Here is a 20,111-nt window from a genome sequence, read left to right on the forward strand (position 1 = left end):
CCAAAGCAGAACTGGAAGGCTATCCCGTCACACCCCGCGCGCTCCCACAGTGCTCAGTGGCAGCCACCATGGAGGCCGCCAGGACCGCTGTGCTGCGGGTGAAGCGGAAGCGCAGTGAGGAGCCTGCCGAGGCTCTTGTGCTCGCTTGTAAACGCCTCCGGAGCGACGCGGTCGAGTCAGCGGCACAGAAGACGTCGGAGGGTTTGGAGAGAGCGGCGGAGAATAATGTCTTCCACTTGGTGGCCACTGTGTGCTCCCAGGTATTGGGCGTGGTGCAGCTGGTGTGGAGGGCATCTTCGGGTGCAGCCGGTACGAAACCCGATCCCTGAGCCGCTCGCGAACTCCTGCTTACGATCGCCTCCGTCCCCTGTTGCCCCCTAGGAGGAACCAGTCCAGCCTCTCCTGCGGGAAGTTCTGCATCCGTCACGGGACAGCCAGCAGCGTGTCCGCCGCAATCTCCGCGCCTCGGCTCGGGAGATCCGGCAGGAGGGCCGCTACCGGGTGGTTTCCAGCCGCCGATCCTTGGGGACCACCTCGAGCGGCCAGGAGTCCGAGTACACGCCGGGGAACCCAGAAGCCGCCGGGGACTCGGGCTTTCAGTTGTTAGACCTTGTCCACGAGGAGGGAGAACCTGAAGCCGCCGCTGCAGGCTCCTGCAAAGTGAGTATGCTCCTGAAGGTGGTCGCTGGGCTTCTCAGGTAATGCCAGAAGACTGGGCCCAGTCGCAGCACAGTTTCGTCTCAGGGGGATGGATGATCCATCCGGCGTGACGGCCTCATTTTACAGATTTGGTTATTCATCCAACATGTGTTTACTGCGTGCCTACTATATGCCAGGTATTTTTTTTTTTTTAGTTTCTGTGGATACAGCAGTGAGGACCTAACATGCAGGTAGACAGAAACAGTAAACAAGTGAATTCAGTGTCAGATGATGATAAGGAATGTAAGGAGGCGGGGAGCCAAAGCAGGAAGAGTGGTGCCACTTCAGTGAGAGTGTCACTGAGAAAATGACATTTGAGTGAAGACTTGCAGAAGGTGAATGGCAGGGCATTCTACGTATCGAGAGGACTTCTAGGCAGAGAACCTGAAAGTAAAGAGGCCCTGAAGCCGTTTCTCTGCCCCTTGCAAGGTGCCTGGAGCCCGGTGAGCTAGAGGAGAGCAGTAAGGAATTTGAGGGGAGGATGCCTGCTAGACCTTCTAGGTACTTGTAAGGACATTGCCTTTCACCCTGACTGAGATGGGGATCACTGGAGCAAAGTAGAGATAGAGCAGGTAGGAAAATTGATCAAAGAGATGTTAAAGGAATAGTCCTGGGTAGCATATCAAGTTTGAGGTAGATTTAGGTCTAGAATGCAAGTCTTCTCACATTTAATCCAGTGCTTTTCTTTATATTACATTTGCTAAATTCAGTTGCACTCACTTCCAAAAAAAAGTCTACTACATGCAGCAAAACTACAGAAATGGAAAATTCTCCTTGAGGCTGGGCACAGTAGCTGATGCCTAATCCTAGCACGTAGGGAGGCCCAGGCGGGAGGATCACCTGAGCCTGGGGAGGTCAAGGCTACAGTGAGCCATGATTGTACGGCAGTAGCATTTCAGCCTAGGTGACAGAGTGAGACCCTGTCTCAAAAAAAATAAAATTCTCCTTGTAATCCCAGCGCTTTGGGAGGCTGAGGCAGGAGGGTCGCTTGAGGCCAGCCTAGGCAACAAAGCAAGACCTTGTCACTACAAAAAGGAAAAGGAGATTAGCTGGGCATTGTGGCATGCGCTTGTAATCCTAGCCACTGGGGAGACTGGGGCAGGAGGATCACTTAAATTCAGGAATTAGAGATTGTAGTGAGCTGTGATCAAGTCACTGCCCTCTGGTTTGAGCAACAGAGCAAGATACTGTCTCTTAAAAAAACAGAAAATTCTCAACATAAGGTGTGCCCTCTCTTTTTTTTTTTTTTTTTGAGTCAGAGTCTCACTCTGTGGCCCAGGCTAGAGCGCATTGGCGTGATGCTGGCTCACTGCAACCTCCGACTCCTGGGTTCAAGCGATTCTCCTGCCTCAGCCTCCCAAATAGCTGGGATTACAAGCGTGAGCCACCACACCCAGCTAATTTTTGTATTTTTAGTAGAGACAGGGTTTCGCTATGTTGGCCAGTCTGGTTTCGAACTCCTGGCCTCAAGTGATCCGCTCGCCTCAACCTCCCAAAGTGCTGGGATAACAGGCATGAGCCGCTGCGCCTAGCCAATATGCCCTCTCTTGATAAACTTTTTCATAGAACTCATTTTAATCACTTTTGAAACTTAAAAAAATCATAATTCAAAATGAATCCACAAGCAACAAGCAAATGGTACTAGTGTAATTGTTTATTGTTGTTTTTGTTTTGTTTGAGATGGAGTCTGGCCCTTGTCGCCCAGGCTGTAGTGCAGTGGCACGATCTCGGCTCACTGCAGCCTCCGCCTCCTGGATTCAAGCAGTTCTCATGCCTCAGCCTCGTGAGTAGCTGCGATTACAGGCATGAGCCACCACGCCCGGCTAATTTTGTATTTTTAGTAGAGACGGGGTTTCGCCATGTTGGCCAGGCTGGTCTTCAACTCCTGACCTCAGGTGATCCACCCGCATCGGCCTCCCAAAGTGCTGGGATTACAGGCGTGAGCCACCATGCCCAGCTGGTGCTAGTGTAACTGGATAGCAATTTGTGTATGATGTCCGTAGCCACATCTTTCACCAAAACATTCCAGACTAATGCATGACTTATAAAATGTGTAAAGTAAACCAATGCTCAGTGGAATTGAATCAAGTAAATAGTTCACTAGGCTGGGCACAGTGGCCCATGCCTGTAATCCCAGCACTTTGGGAGGCCAAGGCAGGTGGATCACTTGAGGTCAGGAGTTCAAGAGCAGCCTGGCCAACATGGCGAAACCCCATTTCTACTAAAAATACAAAAATTAGCCGGGCGTGGTGGCGGGCGCCTGTAATCCCGTCTACTCGGGAGGTTGAGGCAGGACAATCACCTGAATACAGGAGGCAGAGGTTGCAGTGAGCCAAGATTGCACCACTGCACTCCAGCCTGGGCGAGAAGAGCAAAACTCTATCTCAGAAAACAAGAGTAAATAGCTAATTTAATTTTATAAAGAAAACTAGGAGATAAACTGATGACGGATATGAACAGAGATTTTTCCAGTAAAGCAATACCGACTCCAAACATACCAAAAATGTTTGCGCAGAGTAATTATAGGGGAAAAATTAATTTAAGCTTAAAGCATGCTTGAGGTTTTATGCATACTAGACTAGCAGGAAAAAAGTAGTTGATAGCAGTGCTGGCAAGGCAATGATTAAAAGCATACACAATTGTAGGAATAAAATTGATGCAAGCCTTTTGGAAAACAGCATGGCATGGGAGCCATATTTTACATATGTAAACAAGCCTTTTGGAAAACAGCATGGCATGGGAGCCATATTTTACATATGTAAATTTATTATTGTTTGGATCTAAAGCCATGCATAATCTAGGAAAATTTTAAAATTAAAAATTTCTAAGGAAATTTAAAAGTGAGAGTATTTCTATGTTATGTTACAATGAATTTCTCCTTAAATTGACATAATTTACATTTTAAGCAAAGAAATTCCTATTAGATAAATTTAATAGGAAATTTAAAAATTAAAGGACTTCAGTTCCTTTTAACTAGTAGTCTCACCTCCAAGATTTATCCTAGGGAGATAATTCAGCAGAAGCAAACAGCTAAGCTAAGCTATGATATTAACAAATGCTACTGTTGATTGATTAAGTAATTATGTCAAATAGCGTGCTAGGTACTTGTTATATTTTCTTTTAATTTAACTCATTTAATCCTCACAAAAACCTTATGAGTTAGACACTTTCATCTCCATTTTCAAATGCAGGAAATGGCACATTCATTGCAACACTATACATGGAGGTTAAAAATTATATCCAAGAGGTTGACACATACAACTGTCTGGACCCTTAGAACTGATAACCGTGAAGACTGATTGTAGGGGAAAATATATATGTTTAACAGTACAAAATGCTGTGTGTAGTGAAACTGAAAATATAGGCTGGGCTCAGTGGTTCACACCTGTAGTCCCAACACTTTGGGAGGCCAAGAAAGGAGCACTTGAGCCCAGGAGTTCAAGACTGCAGTGAGCCATGATCATACTGCTGCCCTCCAGCCTGGGCGACAGAGCAAGGCCCTGATTCCAAGTGAATGAATGAATACACGTGGACATAGACTTTAAAATAATTTTCAGCAAGGGTACGGTGGGTTACTCCTATAATCCTAGCACTTTGGGAGGCCAAGGCAGGAGGATTGCTTGAGGCCTGAAGTTCAAGACCATCCTGAGCAACATAGCAAGACTCCATCTCTACAGAAATAATAATAATTATTTTTCTTCTAGCTAGGAGGAGTGGTGCACACCTTTAGTCCCAGCTACTCAGGAGGTTGAAACAGAAAGATCACCTAAGGCTAGGAGTTCAAGGCCAGTTTGGGCAACATAATGAAAACCGCCTCTTTAAGCAGTAATAGGCCGGGCGCAGTGGCTCGTGCCTGTGTTGCCAGCACTTTGGGAGGCCAAGGTGGGCAGATCATGAGGTCAGGAGTTCGAGACCAGCCTGACCAACGTAGTGAAACCCCGTCTCTACTAAAAATACAAAAATTGGCCAGGCATGGTGGTGCGCACCTGTAATCCCAGCTACTCAGGAGGCTGAGGCAGGAGAATCGCTTGAACCCGGGACGCAGAGGTTGCAGTGAGCCGAGATCGCGCCATTGCACTCAAGCCTGGGTGACAAGAGCAAAACTCCATCTCAAAAAAGAAAAAAAAATAATTTATGCTCATTATAGGAAATTTGAAAAAATATAGCAAAGGAGGAAAATCTCCCATTTTACCACCAACCCAAAAGTAGGTAGAATAGAACTGGTTTACTTCCTTCTGAGTACAAAATTCTGTATCTGTCATTTTTCTGTATTGCTAGTCTTATACCTTTTTTTGAGACAGCATCTCACTCTGTTGCCCAGGCTGGAGTGCAGTGGCATGATCACAGCTCGGTGCGGCCTCCACCTCCTGGGCTCATGTGATCCTCCTGCCTCAGGCTCTCAAGTAGCTGGAGCCACAGGCCTGCGCCACCACACCCAGCTAATTTTTGTATTTTTTGTGGAGACTGGGTTTTGCCATGTTGCCCAGGCTGGTCTCAAACTCCTGGGCTCAAACATTCCTCCCACCTTGGCTTCCCAAAGTGCTGTGATTACAGGCATGAGCCACTGTGCCAGCAATCTTATATTTTAATGGCTGCATAATTTGACTGAGTGGAGGGACTTGTGGGTTGGAGCCAGAACTTTCGTCATAGGTAGCTTTAAGTTTGCTCAAGAGCCTGCAGAAAAACTGGCATCTCTAGCTTCTTTTTGACTTTGGAGCAAGGAAGAATTCCTTAGTCTGTAAATTATAGCATTGGTCTCCCCTTGTCTGCCTTGGCCATGGGATCTTCACCATTTTCCTGCGTGGTGTCTGCTTGGAGCTATGCAGTGTCCTGTGATGAACCTATCAAGAGGAGCCATCTGCAGCATGTCCCTGTGGTTAACAAACTGACCCATGCCACCAGGCCCCTGGATAATACAGCCTGTCAGCACTGGAGCACATCTTACCTGGGCCATTTCTGTTCTGGGACATTGCATTTCAAACTGTTCTTTCCAGTAGAAAGACTATAGGTGAGCCCATTCCCAATTTGTGGTTAAAAGGAGGATGTCAATATATGGCAAGCCAAATGATGGGCAATGGTAGAGGTCACCAGGAACACCTGTTGGCTTCTATAGGAGGCCACACAAAATAGAGACTCATTTCAGGTTCAGCCATAGGGGTGCTAAGGTGGGCCTACTGATCCCCAAAGAGAGAACATTGCATAATACCAAAGGATCTCAGAAGACCTATAGAAGCAGGTCTGACTCAGAGCTTGGGGTCAAGACTGGCCAGGTCTTCTGTCTTTCCCCTCTCCTTGGGCCAGTCTTCCCATATTTTTTTTTCTTTCATTGTTTTGAGACAGGTCTTATTCTGTCACCCAGGATGGAGTACAGTGGCATGATCATGGCTCACTGCAGCTTCAACCTCCTGAGTACCTGGGACTACAGGTGCACACCACCACACCCAGCTAATTTTTATATTTCTTTGTAGAGACGGGGGGTTTTGCCATGTTGCCCAGGCTGGTCTTGAGCTTCTGGGCTCAAGCTACCTGTCCACCTTGGCTTCCCAAAGCGTTGGGATTATAGGTGTGAGAGCCGAGCACAAAAGAGCAGGGGGCTATCTTGTACGTTTCTATCTTAAAATAAGAACTACACAGTAATTTTACAGAGATTCTTGATTTTTTAATGTAATAATTAATTAAAAGACTAGGAATTCATGGGGATAAGAATCTTGACCACGACACTATGGAACTGTAGCTGGGCAAGGTGGCTCACGCCTGTAATCCCAGCACTTTGGGAGGCCAGGGCGGGCAGATTACTTGAGGTCAGGAGATCAAAACCATCCTGGCTAACACAGTGAAACCCCATCTCTACTAAGAATACAAAAAATTAGCCAGGCGTAGTGGCACGCACCTGTAGTCCCAGCTCTACTTGGGAGGCTGAGGCAGGAGAAACACTTGAACCTGGGAGGCGGAGGTTGCGGTGAGCCAAGATCACGCCACTGCACTCCAGCCTGGGCAACAGTGAGAGTCCGTCTCAAAAAAAAAAAAAAAAAAACGCTGTAGGGAGCCTTCCTTCACCCAACTCATAGGTTCTTCTTCATGGAATATCGTGTTTTGGGTCATGCATATGTCTGTAATCTGTGGTTCCTTTACAGACATCTGACCCAGATGTGATCCTCTGCAATTCTGTAGAGTTGATCCGTGAGCGATTGACTGTATCTGAGGATGGACCAGGAGTCAGGCACCAGGAAGAACAAAAACACGATGACTATGTGTATGACATTTACTACTTGGAGACGGCCACTCCAGGCTGGATTGAGAACATCCTCTCCGTACAGCCCTACAGCCAAGAATGGGAGCTGGTAAGGGGGCCCATGAGGAGACAGGGCATGAGGCATCCTAAGCTCTTTATCTAATCAGAATGCTTTGCTTCCCTGGGCTCCACTCCTGAACAACACTGTCCTTAGTTCTTTCCCTCCTTAAAAGGAAGAATTTATTCTAAGTGCCTTTTAGGAACCTGACTTTATAGTACAGGGAATTTTGGGAAAGATCATCTTAGATTGATAATTTTACATTAATGAATATTTTACAAGGTTTGCAACATCACCTTTATTGTTTATAGCTATCCATTCTTAGGGGGGAAATATGTATATGGGGCTTATGATAAGATAAAGACAATAAAACCAGAAATTCTTAACATGAGTGACAACAAAACCTATTTTTTAATTCGTACCTTAGAAGTAGAGAAACCTCGAATGAAGAAAGCTAACGTCCTGACATTCTTTTTTTTTTTTCTTCTTTTTTGAGGCAAGGTCTCACGCTGTCACCCAGGCTGCAGTGCAGTGGTGCTATCTGAGCTCACTGCAGCCTCTATCTCCCAGGCTCAAGTGATCCTCCCATCTCAGCCTCCCAAGCAGCCAGCCAGGAGTACAGGCATGCACCATGATGCCCAATTTTTGTTGATTTTTTTGTAGAGGCAGGGTCCCACTATGTTGTCCAGGCTGGTCTTATGGTCTTGAACTCCTGGGCTCAAGTGATCTTCCCACCTTGGCCTCCCAAAGTGCTGGGATTACAGGTGTGAGCCACCACACCTAGCTGACACCATTATCTTTTTTTTTTTTTTTTTTTTTTTTGAGATGGAGTCTCACTCTGTCACCCAGGCTGGAGTGCAGTGGTGCAATCTTGGCTCATTGCAACCTCCGTCTCCTGGGTTCAAGTGATTCTCTTGCCTCAGCCTCCCAAGTAGCTGGGACTACAGGTGCGTACCACCACGCCCAGCTAATTTTTGTATTTTTAGTAGAGAAAGGATTTTACCATGTTGCCCAGGCTGGTCTCAAACTTCTGACCTCAAGTGATCCGCCCACCTCGGCCTCCCAAAGTGCTGGGATTACAGGCATGAGCCACCGCGCCCAGCCTATTCTTAAATTCTAAAATGGGCTGGGCGCCATGGCTCACGCTTGTAATCCCAGCACTTTGGGAGGCCGAGGCGGGCGGATCACGAGGTCAGGAGATCGAGACCACAGTGAAACCCCGTCTCTACTAAAAATACCAAAAAAATTAGCCGGGCGTGGTGGCGGGCGCCTGTAGTCCCAGCTACTTGGAGAGGGTGAGGCAGGAGAATGGCGTGAACCCGGGAGGCGGAGCTTTCAGTGAGCCGAGATTGCGCCACTGCACTCCAGCCTGGGCAACAGAGCGAGACTCGGTCTCAAAAAAAAAAAAAATTCTAAAATGATTAACAAGAAAACTTAAGGTGGCACCTAACGGTCATGCTCAGACTGTAAGCAAGAAGCACTGCATCCTGCACCTGCATTAGGACAGATTTGCAGTCAGGTACCCACCTTAGACCACTGCATGGCCCTTCCTCCTGCCTTTCTGCACCTCTTACGCTTGGGTTTTGGTTTTGACCTTTGGAATTTGAAGGAATCGCTCAGAGCCATTACTCCTCTTTTCCCTGTGTTCCCTTCTCATGGAGTTCAGCGTGTCCTATCATTGTGGAGCTGGACTCTGAGTGGAAGGTGGCTATTATCTCCCTCTCATAGCCTCTTGTGCAATGGAGTCAAACTAACTCCTAGTCTGCAGTTTTTTCACATGGCACTTTTACATGACATCTCTCCAAGCTGGTATGCTAACAACTTCCCCCAGAGCATAACCTTAGAGGTTTTGACTTGGACTCATGTTTGTCTTGAGATGTGTAGGTGAATGATGATCAAGAACCAGAGGACATTTACGACGACGAAGATGACGAGAACAGTGAGAATAACTGGCGCAATGAGTACCCAGAGGAGGAGAGCAGTGATGGAGATGAGGATTCCAGAGGTGGGTGGCAGCCCCAGACCAGGAGGGACTGGTAGGATCTGAGACTGAGGTGCAGGCATAGTTGACAGGTGCATCTTAACTGCCTTTCCTTCTCTGCCATTGAGCACCAGCAGCTCAGCCGCAACTGAGCCGTGCTGTAGGAGACCCAAAGACCAGTGTTTCCCAGGGGCCTCCTGGGGGGTGTAATAATCCATCAGGCCTGGGTTCAAATCTGTAGTTGTCATTACTTTGCTGTGGCTCTTGGGCAGTTACTTTACCTCACTGAGCCTCATTTTCTCTCCAGATGAGATGGTTCTGCATGAATTTTAGTGGTTGAGATTATGTAAAATATGTAGCTCATTGTCTCTTCCCCTGCCCCAGTCAAGAAACCAATGAAGAGAGAGGTTTGCCAGTAGGAATAAGCCCAGCGTTTTCACAAATCAGTTATCTAACTTCTCAAAAAAACTGCTGCATGTACAACTGTTTTAAGAAAGATGCAACACAGACATAATACCTGGGGGAAGAAGATGCTCTGACAACATAATTCCTGTGGTAACTGTGTTAAAGAAGATAGAAGAAGCCCCAACAAAAAGAATTTATTGGTGTCTGATAACACAGAAATGAATCAAACAATTGCATATTCTATTGGGGAGGTCTGTCAATAACACGTTAAAAGGAGAAAGGTACAAAAATATTTACAATATGACTACAACTCTTACAACAAAAAAAATCCTATACAGCGGGGAGAAGTGACAAAATACTCCACGGAGGGGAGAAGTGACAAAATACTCCAGTGTGAAGGAACTTGGTTTAGATGATAGGAAAGTGATTCCTTCTTTAAAAAAAAAAAATTCTATATTCTTTACTTTATTTATTGAGCAAGCATTTTGCATTACAATCGGGAACAAAAACAGACCTTTCTGAGAAGAGAAGGGGCTCCTGCAGTAGCCTAGGAAAATCACATTTAGAATCCATTCCCGGGATGTCATTCTAGGCTCTGCTGACTACAACAGCCTGAGTGAGGAGGAAAGAGGCAGCAGCAGACAGCGGATATGGAGCAAGTACCCTCTGGATGTGCAGAAGGAGTTCGGCTATGACAGCCCCCACGACCTGGATTCAGACTGATGGTCTTGTGATGTCCATGAGGTTCTGCCACATGCCCTTGAGGGCTCTGAGTCCAGAGTTAACTGCCCTGCTGACATCCTCTTAGGTTTCCTAGCTTAACATGTGGAAGGAAAAGCATATCAAGCGTATCGGGCGGCACCATCCCACCACAGTGAAAACTTAGGGGAGTCTTTTCCACTTACAGTAGGGCCCCTTTGTCTCAATCAGAAGTGACCCTACAGTTTGAAAGAAAAAAAATGTTGAAAAAAGGAAGGTTTCTTTAATTTTAGCTTCTTGGCCCAGGAATTTTTCCTGGCATTCAGATTCTGTGCTGAAACCACAAGGGAGGGGGAGGTTCCCGTTTCATTAGCAGTAAGCTTCTGCTCTGCCATACCACCAGGCTGCCTGCCTCTAGGAAATCCCTGTTCCTTTTGATAGACAGAATCTACAAGGGGTACCAGTGGGTCCCTTGTAGCAACACAGACTGGATAGTAATGGCCATTAAGGCAGAAAGTAGTCTGTCTGAGCAGTGGGAGATTTTAGTTAACAGCTATTTGTGCTTCCAAACTCTGATAACGGTTGTGAAATTACTGACTGACTTCCTTCGACAGTGGGGCCAAGAAATAATATATATGAATGTGATACATGTGTTTAGTAAAATCTAGCTTTGAACATGGAAGAAAGTGATTCTTTTAAAACCTTTTAAATCCGAATATCTAAAACAGGGAGCAGTAGTGAGATAGAAGTTTCAGCATTGATTATAAATACCAAGGACTTAAGGCAAGGGAGGAAAAACAAAGTACCTTCTGAACTTAGCTTTCCACTGAGTAATGTTTACTCTTCACAGCACCCACCACAAAAACAAAGTACTATCAACAAGATCAATTTTATTACCACAGCTTGTATCTCTTCTAAGCAAACTCTGTCCCTATGCCTTTCCAAACCATAGCTGCCTTAACTGCCTTGGTGTTTATTCTAGCGTAACACTGTCCAGTAGAACTATCTGCAGTGACAATATGTTCTGTGTCTGCGCTGTGTAGTAGTAGACACGGGTGGCTACTGAGCACTTGAAATGTGATTAGCGCAACTGAGAAACTGAGCTTTTAATTTTATTTCATTTTAATGTAATTAGCTGCACGTGTCTAGTAGCTGTTGTAGCGGACACCACAGGTCTAAGGAAACAACACAGAACATTCAGCTAGGGGTGTGCCCTCATAGCCTGTGAGTGTCTCTGACTCACTGTCATGGGGGAAGGTGAGTTACACAGGGAGATACCTTCTTGCCGCCTCTTTTAGGATTTCCTAAGTATCTCTCTATCCTACCTGCCATCATTCTTTGACTTTATGTCCATTTTCTAAACCTTTACCTACACCAGCTCTTATCTACATGGAGTTGTTCAACCTGCCAAAGTGATTAAATTCTGTGTACACAGGTCATATATATTGCAGCTAATTAAAACAACAAACATCCTAGGTATGCACAAAGGTATAATTCACCGTTATAACAGGCAGCAACTTGTATGTCTAATATTACACATCTTGCTTTCTGTCTGTAGGCTTAGAAACAAAGGATTGAAAGCCATTCTCGTACTCACGGCAACTGGGTGAAAAAACAAAACACTGTGCTGTTACAATTTGCTCCCTGCTATTTATACTCATTAAGTTTCCCCAATATTAAAGGGCTGACAACTTAATAAACTGTACTCACTGCAAAAGGGATAATAAGCACAACAGGAGAAGGATTTAAGGAGACAGACAACAAAGAGCTGGCAGAAATTAATTCCACCATGAAGCTTGAGTGCTGTAGGGATCCTTTGGCTTTGCTCCCAAAGAGGGGATCCTGGGAGAAGTCTGTATCCAGCACAGAGGGGAAAAATGCTGTCACCATCCAAAAATGAAAGGAGGATGACACAGCTCACTAAGCAAGTACTAGGGCACCTGGCATGTGAGGTCCTTGCTTTCCCTAGAAGCCACTGGGGGAGGGGAGCAAATTCCTGGGATTAGCTGGTTATGTGGTAGAGAAAGCTAAAGCCTGGGTCAGGGATCTTCAAAAGGCAAGCACATTTTGCTTAAAGGATTAGCTCCAGAGGAGCCCTGGGATGGGTGCCAGCTTGGCTTAGAAGTCATGTTCTTAGAGTTCAGGCAAGTCAGCCTTTGCACAAGACACCCTGTCGTCGGGCAGGAATTTGCTGTACAAATCCCAGACCCATGACAGTAGGAATGTCACCCCATGTTTCACATATGCATTATGCTCTGAACCCAAGGCAACTGTGACCATGCTTCCTTCAATCTTTATTGAGCAAATATATGGCCAAGGTTATTCCCTTATCTGTGACTGGGTGGAGAAGAATGGTCAGGAAGGGAGACTGCCTCACTGTTGACCAATTCCAAAACCTAAGGATAAGAAGTCCATGGGGTATGTCAAGCTAGCAGGTTCTTCTCGGCCCAGGATGATAGTGTCTGGGTATCACAAAACAATTGTACAATCCAGTGCAGCCGTCCTGCTCATACAGTAAGATCCATTAGGCCAGAGCAGGCCTAACTTGGGTGTAAGCCCAGCCTGAGCACCAGAATTAGCTGCTTCCGTTTGTGCAGACTGCTGAAGAGCCAGACTCACTCAGGTTGAAGCAGCTTTCCTCCCAGTCTTCACTGATCTCCACAGGGAGAAAACAGAAGTCCCCACAAGTACCAAGCTCTTCCTGAGACTGCAGCCACCACGCCTCGGGGAAGGGGAGGCTGGCAGGAGAGGAGTACACTGTCCTGGTGACCCACACCAAGGCGGCTCCAATTGTAAACAAAGCCTGGTGCCAGGGACAGAAGAGGATGCAGCCTGATGTGAGGTTTTCAGAAAAGTGAAATGACCTAGCACCAGGGTGGGCTTGCTTGGGTCTGCACAGCAGTCCCTCACACTGCCCTTACAGAGAGGAACAGGTTATTTGATGACTTGGGCCCATGAGATGGGCCAAGTCATGTTCTCCAAGCCATTGACAGCTGAGAGAATTCAGGTGATCTACCTGAATTTCAGAAGTTTCAGCCCCCTTAGAGTTCGTAACAGAAACCCAGAGATTTACTGTCGGTTAGAACAAAGATGTAAGGTCTCAAGTAAAATAAAGGATTATCCTTCAAAACAGCAGTATTAACAGACTTCTGACTCATGAATTTGTTCATCTGTCCTTGCTGGACCTGAGCCAAGTGCTTGTAATGTGATCTACGATCTATCTGTATGCTAAAGTGTAACAGGTACATGAGGGAAAAAATCTTTAAGGTTCATTGTTGCAGGTAAGACTCAATAGAAGATTGCGCTAAACAGCATAAAATCTGTCGTCAGAGTCTGACCCAATACCATAGACATTTCTGAGCCCAAAGGGACTCAGTTTTGGGTACTTTGAATTTTAAATACAATCAGCCTATTGCATCCTGTAGATGAAGAGACACGCATGCTTCGTTAGAACTGGTGTTCTGGACTAAATATCAATAAATAAGGAACTCTCTCCCCAGGGAAGAATTTTGAGCCAGAGGAAGAAATGGTAGCATTTCAGGCCTTTAAAGTCAGGTGTTGGACCTGGTCAGAGGAAAACTTCCCATAAAGCAGCCCCTCTATAGGGACTTCTAGTTCAAATACCAAATTCAGAAGCCACCAGCCCTATCAACCTAGCATTCCCTCTTCCCCACTGCACTTTACCAAGTAAATATCTGTAAGAGCTGCATCTAACTATCAGGAGTAAAACTAAATGACCATTCCCCTGTTCCCCAATCTTCCCCCCACCCTCTGAAGCCCCAACCTTGAGGTTGGCCCAGATCCTGAGTCTCCTCCTATAGCTTACCAATAAGAGTGAGCACTGGCCCTGAGCCCCGTTATATGATGTGGGTCAAAAGGCTCCTTTAATTCAGGAGAGGTGGGCCCACAGAGTCTTGTTATCAGGATTTTCCTGGTTGGCCAGCCTTCCAGGCCTCGGAAAGCCACCTCTGACCTCTAGTCAGTTTTCCTCTCATCTTTTTTCTCTTCGGCTACATCAAGCTCAGTCAGGACACAAAAGCAAAGCTGCTGGGTGCCTCTGGTGATAGCAGCTAAATGAAAATAGAGCAAGCACAGGATTTAGTAAACATCTAGCTACAGCCCTAACCTGAACACAAGGCTGACTAGTAACATCTATGGCTCCCTCCCACCTGCCCCTTGAGTACCCTATATCAGGCTTTGCCCCTGTCTCCCAGCAAGCCTTATCATCCTCTGTCCCATGCCCAACCAGAGTCTGATGCACAACTCATCTTCCCAGGTGATTTGTGTTGTCAGGAGGCAATGTTTTAGCCCCAAAATAGGACACTAAAATTAGAACTAAAGTGATCATGTCAAAATCAAAAGGGAAGTTGTGGACAGCTAGGTCTCATGGCCTCCAGCAAATTCTGAGTATGGGGAAGCTGTAAGCCACCCCCGACCTCTGCATGCGCATGCACACACAGCCACCAGTGAGTAATGGGGTGCAGAGAAGCTCACCCAGGACATTCCGAATAAACAGTGGCCTCCTGGACTCTGGCAGGTAAACACCCATGAAGTAGAAAGGGACTCCAGAAAGGGCAATCCCGATGCCAATGAAGGAATTAATGGTGTCAGTGAAGAGGGGCACTATCACCAGAAACACGGAGCATATGCAGAACACAATGGGGAAAAACACGCTCAGCTGAAATAGAGGGGGTGAGAGATTAAGTAACGTGGGAAGAGGGAACAGCTCACGGGCAAGAAGCCACCTTAGGGAGATGGCCCACCCCTCCTAGTCTGCCCAGAGCTGCTGACCTTGAGAGGCCGGGGCCGCTTGGGCTCCTTCCAGCGGAGGTAGAGCTGTCCAACAACAGACAGGCCCACGAAGAACCAGTAGCTGAAGCTGAAGTAGTTGATAAGCTGGAAAACATCCTCCACGATGAGGTAGATGAGTGCCATGGTGCACTGTGGGAAAGGGGTGGGGAGACAGGTGAGCATCGTCATCACCTGCGCCCCCAGGAGACTCCACCACCCAGCAGTCAGTACTAGATCTGGTGCCACTTCACCAGATTACCTCTGGCTCTTTTCATTGACCCCTTGGCATCAGATAGGTCCATTCCTTGATGTACCCTGAGGTACATTAACCCTCAGGGTAGCATCTTTCCCTCTTCTGTTGCAGCCCTTCCTCCACTCAATGCCTCCCCCTTGTTGCAAGCACTTTAGAAAAAGGCACACATTGAGGCCCTCCTCACTTCAGTGCACCAACCTTAACATGGATTACACGGTGTCCTAGAGAGGGGTTAGACTTGGGTCCCAACTACCTGGCATAAAATGGGGGAAACACCTTCAGAACCATCTCACTGTCCTCGGGCCTGAGAAATGCTAACTAGCAAAATGGATCCCTACCCATCCGGACTAAATAATGTCAATAAATAATGGAATATAACTCTCTCCCCATGGAAGAATTTTGAGCCAGAGAGAGAAATTGTAGCATTTCAGGCCTCTGAAGTCAGGTGTTGGACCTGGAAACTAGCAAAATGGATCCATCCAGACATATGACAGCATTAGCCTCTGGAACAAAAGAATCCTAGAAGACAAGGATCAGGACCTAGAGTCCTGGGACAAGGTCAAATGTGTTTAAACTTCAATAATCTTTTCATTACAAATTATCAACAAAGGATTTAAAACAAAATAGCTCATTCTGCGGAGACAAGGGAGAACCCTGTATTAAGAAGAGAAGGCTGGGCGTGGTGGCTCATGCCTATAATCCCAGCACTTTGGGGACTGAAGTGGCAGCTCACTGGAGCCCAGGAGCTCAAGACCAGCCTGGGCAACATAGTGAGACCTCATCTCTACAAAAAATTAATTAGCCAGGCCTGGTGGTATGTGCCTATAGTCAGATAACCTAAATTTATAAATTCAATGCTGGCCCTGTCAAAATATCAAGAGAATTTTTCTCTTACTTCGATGAAATGATAGAAAAGTTCATCAAGACAAATAAACGAATGTGACAATTGCTAGGAAAATTCCAAGGGCGGGGGGACTAAAGAAGTACCCTTGGTCCCTCTTTAGTTTTCAGAGAGTCAGTATAAAGCTAAACTAAGGAGGCTTGGTGCTGATGGGGAGGATTAGTTGAGATGGCACATTTAAGGGGCATACAATAATAACTGGCACATATTAAGGACCCTAAAAAATTAGCTATTATTAATTTTCTATGATAGAAGTTTGAAAACTGTGGAAAAATGGATTGTTGAGTAAGCGATATTGGTATAGCTGGCTGCCATTTGAGAAAAAATTAAGTGAATCCCCACCTTTCTCAATCCTATGCTATAATATAAATTCCAGATTCATCCAAAATTAAACGTAATAAAACCATAAAATAACTAAATGACAACAAAAAATGAACTGTTTTTCAAATCTTAGAGTAAGGCCTTTCTCAGGGTCCCTCTTATTTAACAACTTAGCACAAATCAGAAGGAGCAATGCACAGATCCGCCCGAGCCCCGTGGTCCCAGCAAAGCTTACGTTGAACAGTAAAGCAGGGATAGGTGTAAAACGCTCAATGTGGATCATGGACAGAAGGTCCGGTAGGTGGCCCTCCCGGGAGCCCACGAAGAACAGCCTAGAAGGATGAGAATGCAGGATCCTTTACTCCTTTTACTCAGCCATATGGCCACACTCCTCACTTGGACAAACTCAGCTCAGAGCCCCCAAGGAAAGCAGGATGCAGCCTCCCAGGAGCATCCCAGGTCCTTAGCGCATCACCAGTCCAACCTCCCCGCTCCCCGCTTCCCTACAGATTTTCCCTCCCTCTTCATCCCCGGGCACCTCACCACTACCCAGATGCCTCACCCACCATCACCCAGACACCCCCTCTTCTCTCAGCCACAGATACCTCACCAACATCCAACAGATGCCTCACCCTGCTGTCACCCACTAACAGACTCACCCAATGCATGCCAAATTCATAGCTAACATAATAGGTTTTAAAGGGCAGCCAGATTCCTGTTCATGCCCTCCATATATGTTCCCTGAGCTAATGTAAGGCAAGACTGAGGGTCAGAGAGACAACCCAGGCTTCCTTTCTACACCTAAAGAGCTCTACCGACTGGGAAAAAGACTGACTGGCACAGCAGCCAGGTGCGGTGGCTCATGCCTATAATCCCAGCACTTTGGGAGGCCGAGGCAGGCGGATCACCTGAGGTCGGGAGTTTGAGACCAGCCTGACCAACATGGAGAAACCCCGTCTCTACTAAAAATACAAAACTAGCCAGGCACGGTAGCACATGCCTGTAATCCCAGCTACTCGGGAGGCTGAGGCAGGAGAAGCACTTGAATCCGGGAGGCAGAGGTTGCAGTGAGCCGAGATCGCACTATTGCACTCCAGCCTGGGCAACAAGAGCTAAACTCCATCTCAAAAACAAACAAAAAAAGACTGGCGCAGAAATGAACTGCCCCCCAGCATGGTCAGCATCACCTTGGAGTACACGACACTCACTCGCTAGGCTTGAGGCTTGTGCCGAAATGCTTTGCAAGAGAAGAGATGCAAAGAAGAGTTTCCAGAAGCAAGTCAGTAGGTGGAGAAAACGAGCATGTGCATAGGCAAAATGTGTGTAGGTAGGAAAGAGCGTGGCCTCTTTGGAGGTTGATGTAGAATGCCTAGAGCCCCAGGACAAGCTATGTGAGAAGAGGGTGCTGCGAAGGACCTGCATACAAGGCCACACTGTGGAGTCTGAATAAACACAGTCAGCTGTGGCTTTAAGGTAAGGGCCTGACGGGATTTGACACCAGACTGGAGGGCACACTAGAGCAGGGGGAGGCTAGGGTGTCAAGGAAAGGCTAGACAAGAATTCCATCTATCACAACTAGGCTGAGCAGAGGGAAGATGACACTACTTTTTTTATTTTTGAGACGGAGTCTCGCTCTGTAGCCCATGCTGGAGTGCAATGGGCTCACTGCAACCTCCGCCTCCTGGGTTCAGACAATTCTCCTGCCTCACCCTCCCGAGTGTCTGGGACTACAAGCACATGCCACCATGCCCAGCTAATTTTTTTTTTTTTTTTTGTATTTTTAGTAGAGACAGAGTTTCACCATATTGGTCAGGCTGGTGTCGAACTCCTGACCTAAGGTGATCTTCTCACCTCAGCCTCCCAAAGTGCTGGGATTACAGGCATGAGCCCCGCGCCCAGCTAGACACTATGTTCTTTTACAAGGCCTTGACTTCTCTAATTCTTTGGTTGCCCCAGGGAGGCACAATACATGGACTGGTGTGTGAAAACCAGTAAAAAGAATGAACAGGACAAAACTCTCTTTTATTTTTCATGCTTCTGTGTGTTCACATGGCAAATATTTATTGGATGACTATTATACCCCCGGCCCTGGGGATACCAGTTATAGGGTGAGTGGAAGAGAAATCAGGAAAGAAACTTTCTTCTCAGGTATCTTATGTCATAGAAGCCATGGGAATTGTTTCAAAATTGGAAAGTGGTCAGCATCACTTGCTTCAGAGGTCCAATAGGTTGAGGACTAAAGACAGGCTAGGAAAGAGATAGCCTTAATAAGAATATTTTTCAGGTAGTAGAAGCCAAACTTAACAGATGGGAAAATGAATGAAAGTTGAAGCCCAGACTGCTGTCTCACAAGTGCATCCAGGGCCAGGCATGGTGGTGCACGCCTTTAATCCCAGCTACTCGGGAGGCTAAGGTGGGAGGATCACTTGAGACCAGGAGTTTGAGACCAGCCTGGGCAACATAGTGAGACCCTAATCTCTAAAAAAAATTTAATTTAAAAATGAAAAGTAGTACATCCAGTAAGTGGGAAAAGGAGAGATGCAAAACGCTATTTTGTGACTCTCCTAAGTGGAGAGGAGAGAAGCTATTGGAGAGCTGGCTCCAAGTGAGCACCCACGAAAGAGAAGGGCCAACTGATGGAGCAAACTGCTGAAGAAGAGGGGAAGTGCAGGAACCCTGAGCCCAGGTAGCAGAGTCTGCCAGGAAAGGCACACCTGCTCCTTGCTTTGCAACAGCAGGAAGGACCAGCACGCTTATTGATGTCTGCACAGAGAGGAGATCAGGAGACCTGATGGCCTTGGCATTTTCTGGGAAGTGAGGGGGAAAGTCTTTCTGTACATAGTACCAATACCTGGTACACAGCAAGTGCTGTTGTCATCTACTGAAGGAATGAATCCTGGGGCTACAGCATAACCCACAAGGAGCCTAGAATCTGGTCCCTGCCCAAGTCACCACTCCAAGCTGTTGCTTTTCTCCCCTATACCTTTCATCAATCTGTCCTCATCTCAGATGGAAACATGAGCTACCAGCACATAAACATGAGCTACCAGCACATAAACATGAGCTACCAGCACATAAACATGAGCTATCAACACATAACATGAGCTATCAGCATACAATCTGTCCTCATCTCAGATGGAAACATGAGCTACCAGCACACAAAACATGAGCTACCAGCACACAAAACATGAGCTACTAGCACACAAAACATGAGCTACCAGCACACAAAACATGAGCTACCAGCACACAAAACATGAGCTACCAGCACACAAAACATGAGCTACTAGCACACAAAACATGAGCTACCAGCACATAAATATGAGCTATCAACACATAACACGAGCTATCAGCACACAATCTGTCCTCATCTCAGATGGAAACATGAGCTACCAGCATACAAATGTGCTACTTGCACAAAGGCAAGTACATGCCCACATACCAAACACACACACACACACACACACACACACACACACACACACACACACCCTATATGCCCATGAGAAGGAGGGAAAAAAGGAACTCTTATGCCTAAGCCCCAGAGAAATGAAATATTGTGGTCTATTATCAGTGACACAGAGACACGGTACCTTGATGAAGCAAAGATGGATGCATTGAGGCCCCCAAAGCAGGACAGGGCAACAGCAATGGGGATGGTCCAGCTGAACATGCCAAACGTCTGGTCAGCAAATGTCTGGGGGCAGGGCACAGAAAAGGCACTTAAACAGACAGGGTTTCATAATCCTGCATCTATGATCTCGGAACAAATGC

At 46.6% G+C, this 20,111-nt stretch overlaps 2 protein-coding genes across 4 annotated transcripts in view; one reads left to right on the forward strand and one right to left on the reverse strand.

Annotated features, from left to right (window-relative positions):
* Positions 1 to 12: 12 nt before the first annotated feature.
* Positions 13 to 13,216, forward strand: SLC7A6OS (solute carrier family 7 member 6 opposite strand). The gene is made up of 5 exons (XM_003262923.4): positions 13 to 260; positions 382 to 660; positions 6,834 to 7,040; positions 8,874 to 8,994; positions 9,968 to 13,216. Exons 1-5 carry the CDS (start codon positions 69 to 71, stop codon positions 10,096 to 10,098), a joined length of 930 nt encoding a protein of 309 aa, XP_003262971.1. The 5' UTR covers positions 13 to 68; the 3' UTR covers positions 10,099 to 13,216.
* The window catches only part of SLC7A6 (solute carrier family 7 member 6), a 39,696-nt gene continuing 29,139 nt past the window's right edge, over positions 9,555 to 20,111 (reverse strand). For all 3 annotated transcript variants that reach the window (XM_004087302.3, XM_030794981.1, XM_030794984.1), the window contains 5 exons: positions 19,931 to 20,034; positions 16,576 to 16,672; positions 14,866 to 15,015; positions 14,569 to 14,752; positions 9,555 to 14,144 (listed from right to left, as the gene is read on the reverse strand). In XM_004087302.3, coding sequence (XP_004087350.2) covers positions 14,050 to 14,144; positions 14,569 to 14,752; positions 14,866 to 15,015; positions 16,576 to 16,672; positions 19,931 to 20,034 — 630 coding nt within the window. In that variant the 3' untranslated portion in view covers positions 9,555 to 14,049. The remainder of the gene's footprint in view (positions 14,145 to 14,568; positions 14,753 to 14,865; positions 15,016 to 16,575; positions 16,673 to 19,930; positions 20,035 to 20,111) is intronic.

This window comes from Nomascus leucogenys, chromosome 2 (genome assembly GCF_006542625.1).
Source record: "Nomascus leucogenys isolate Asia chromosome 2, Asia_NLE_v1, whole genome shotgun sequence".
Taxonomy (NCBI): domain Eukaryota; kingdom Metazoa; phylum Chordata; class Mammalia; order Primates; family Hylobatidae; genus Nomascus; species Nomascus leucogenys.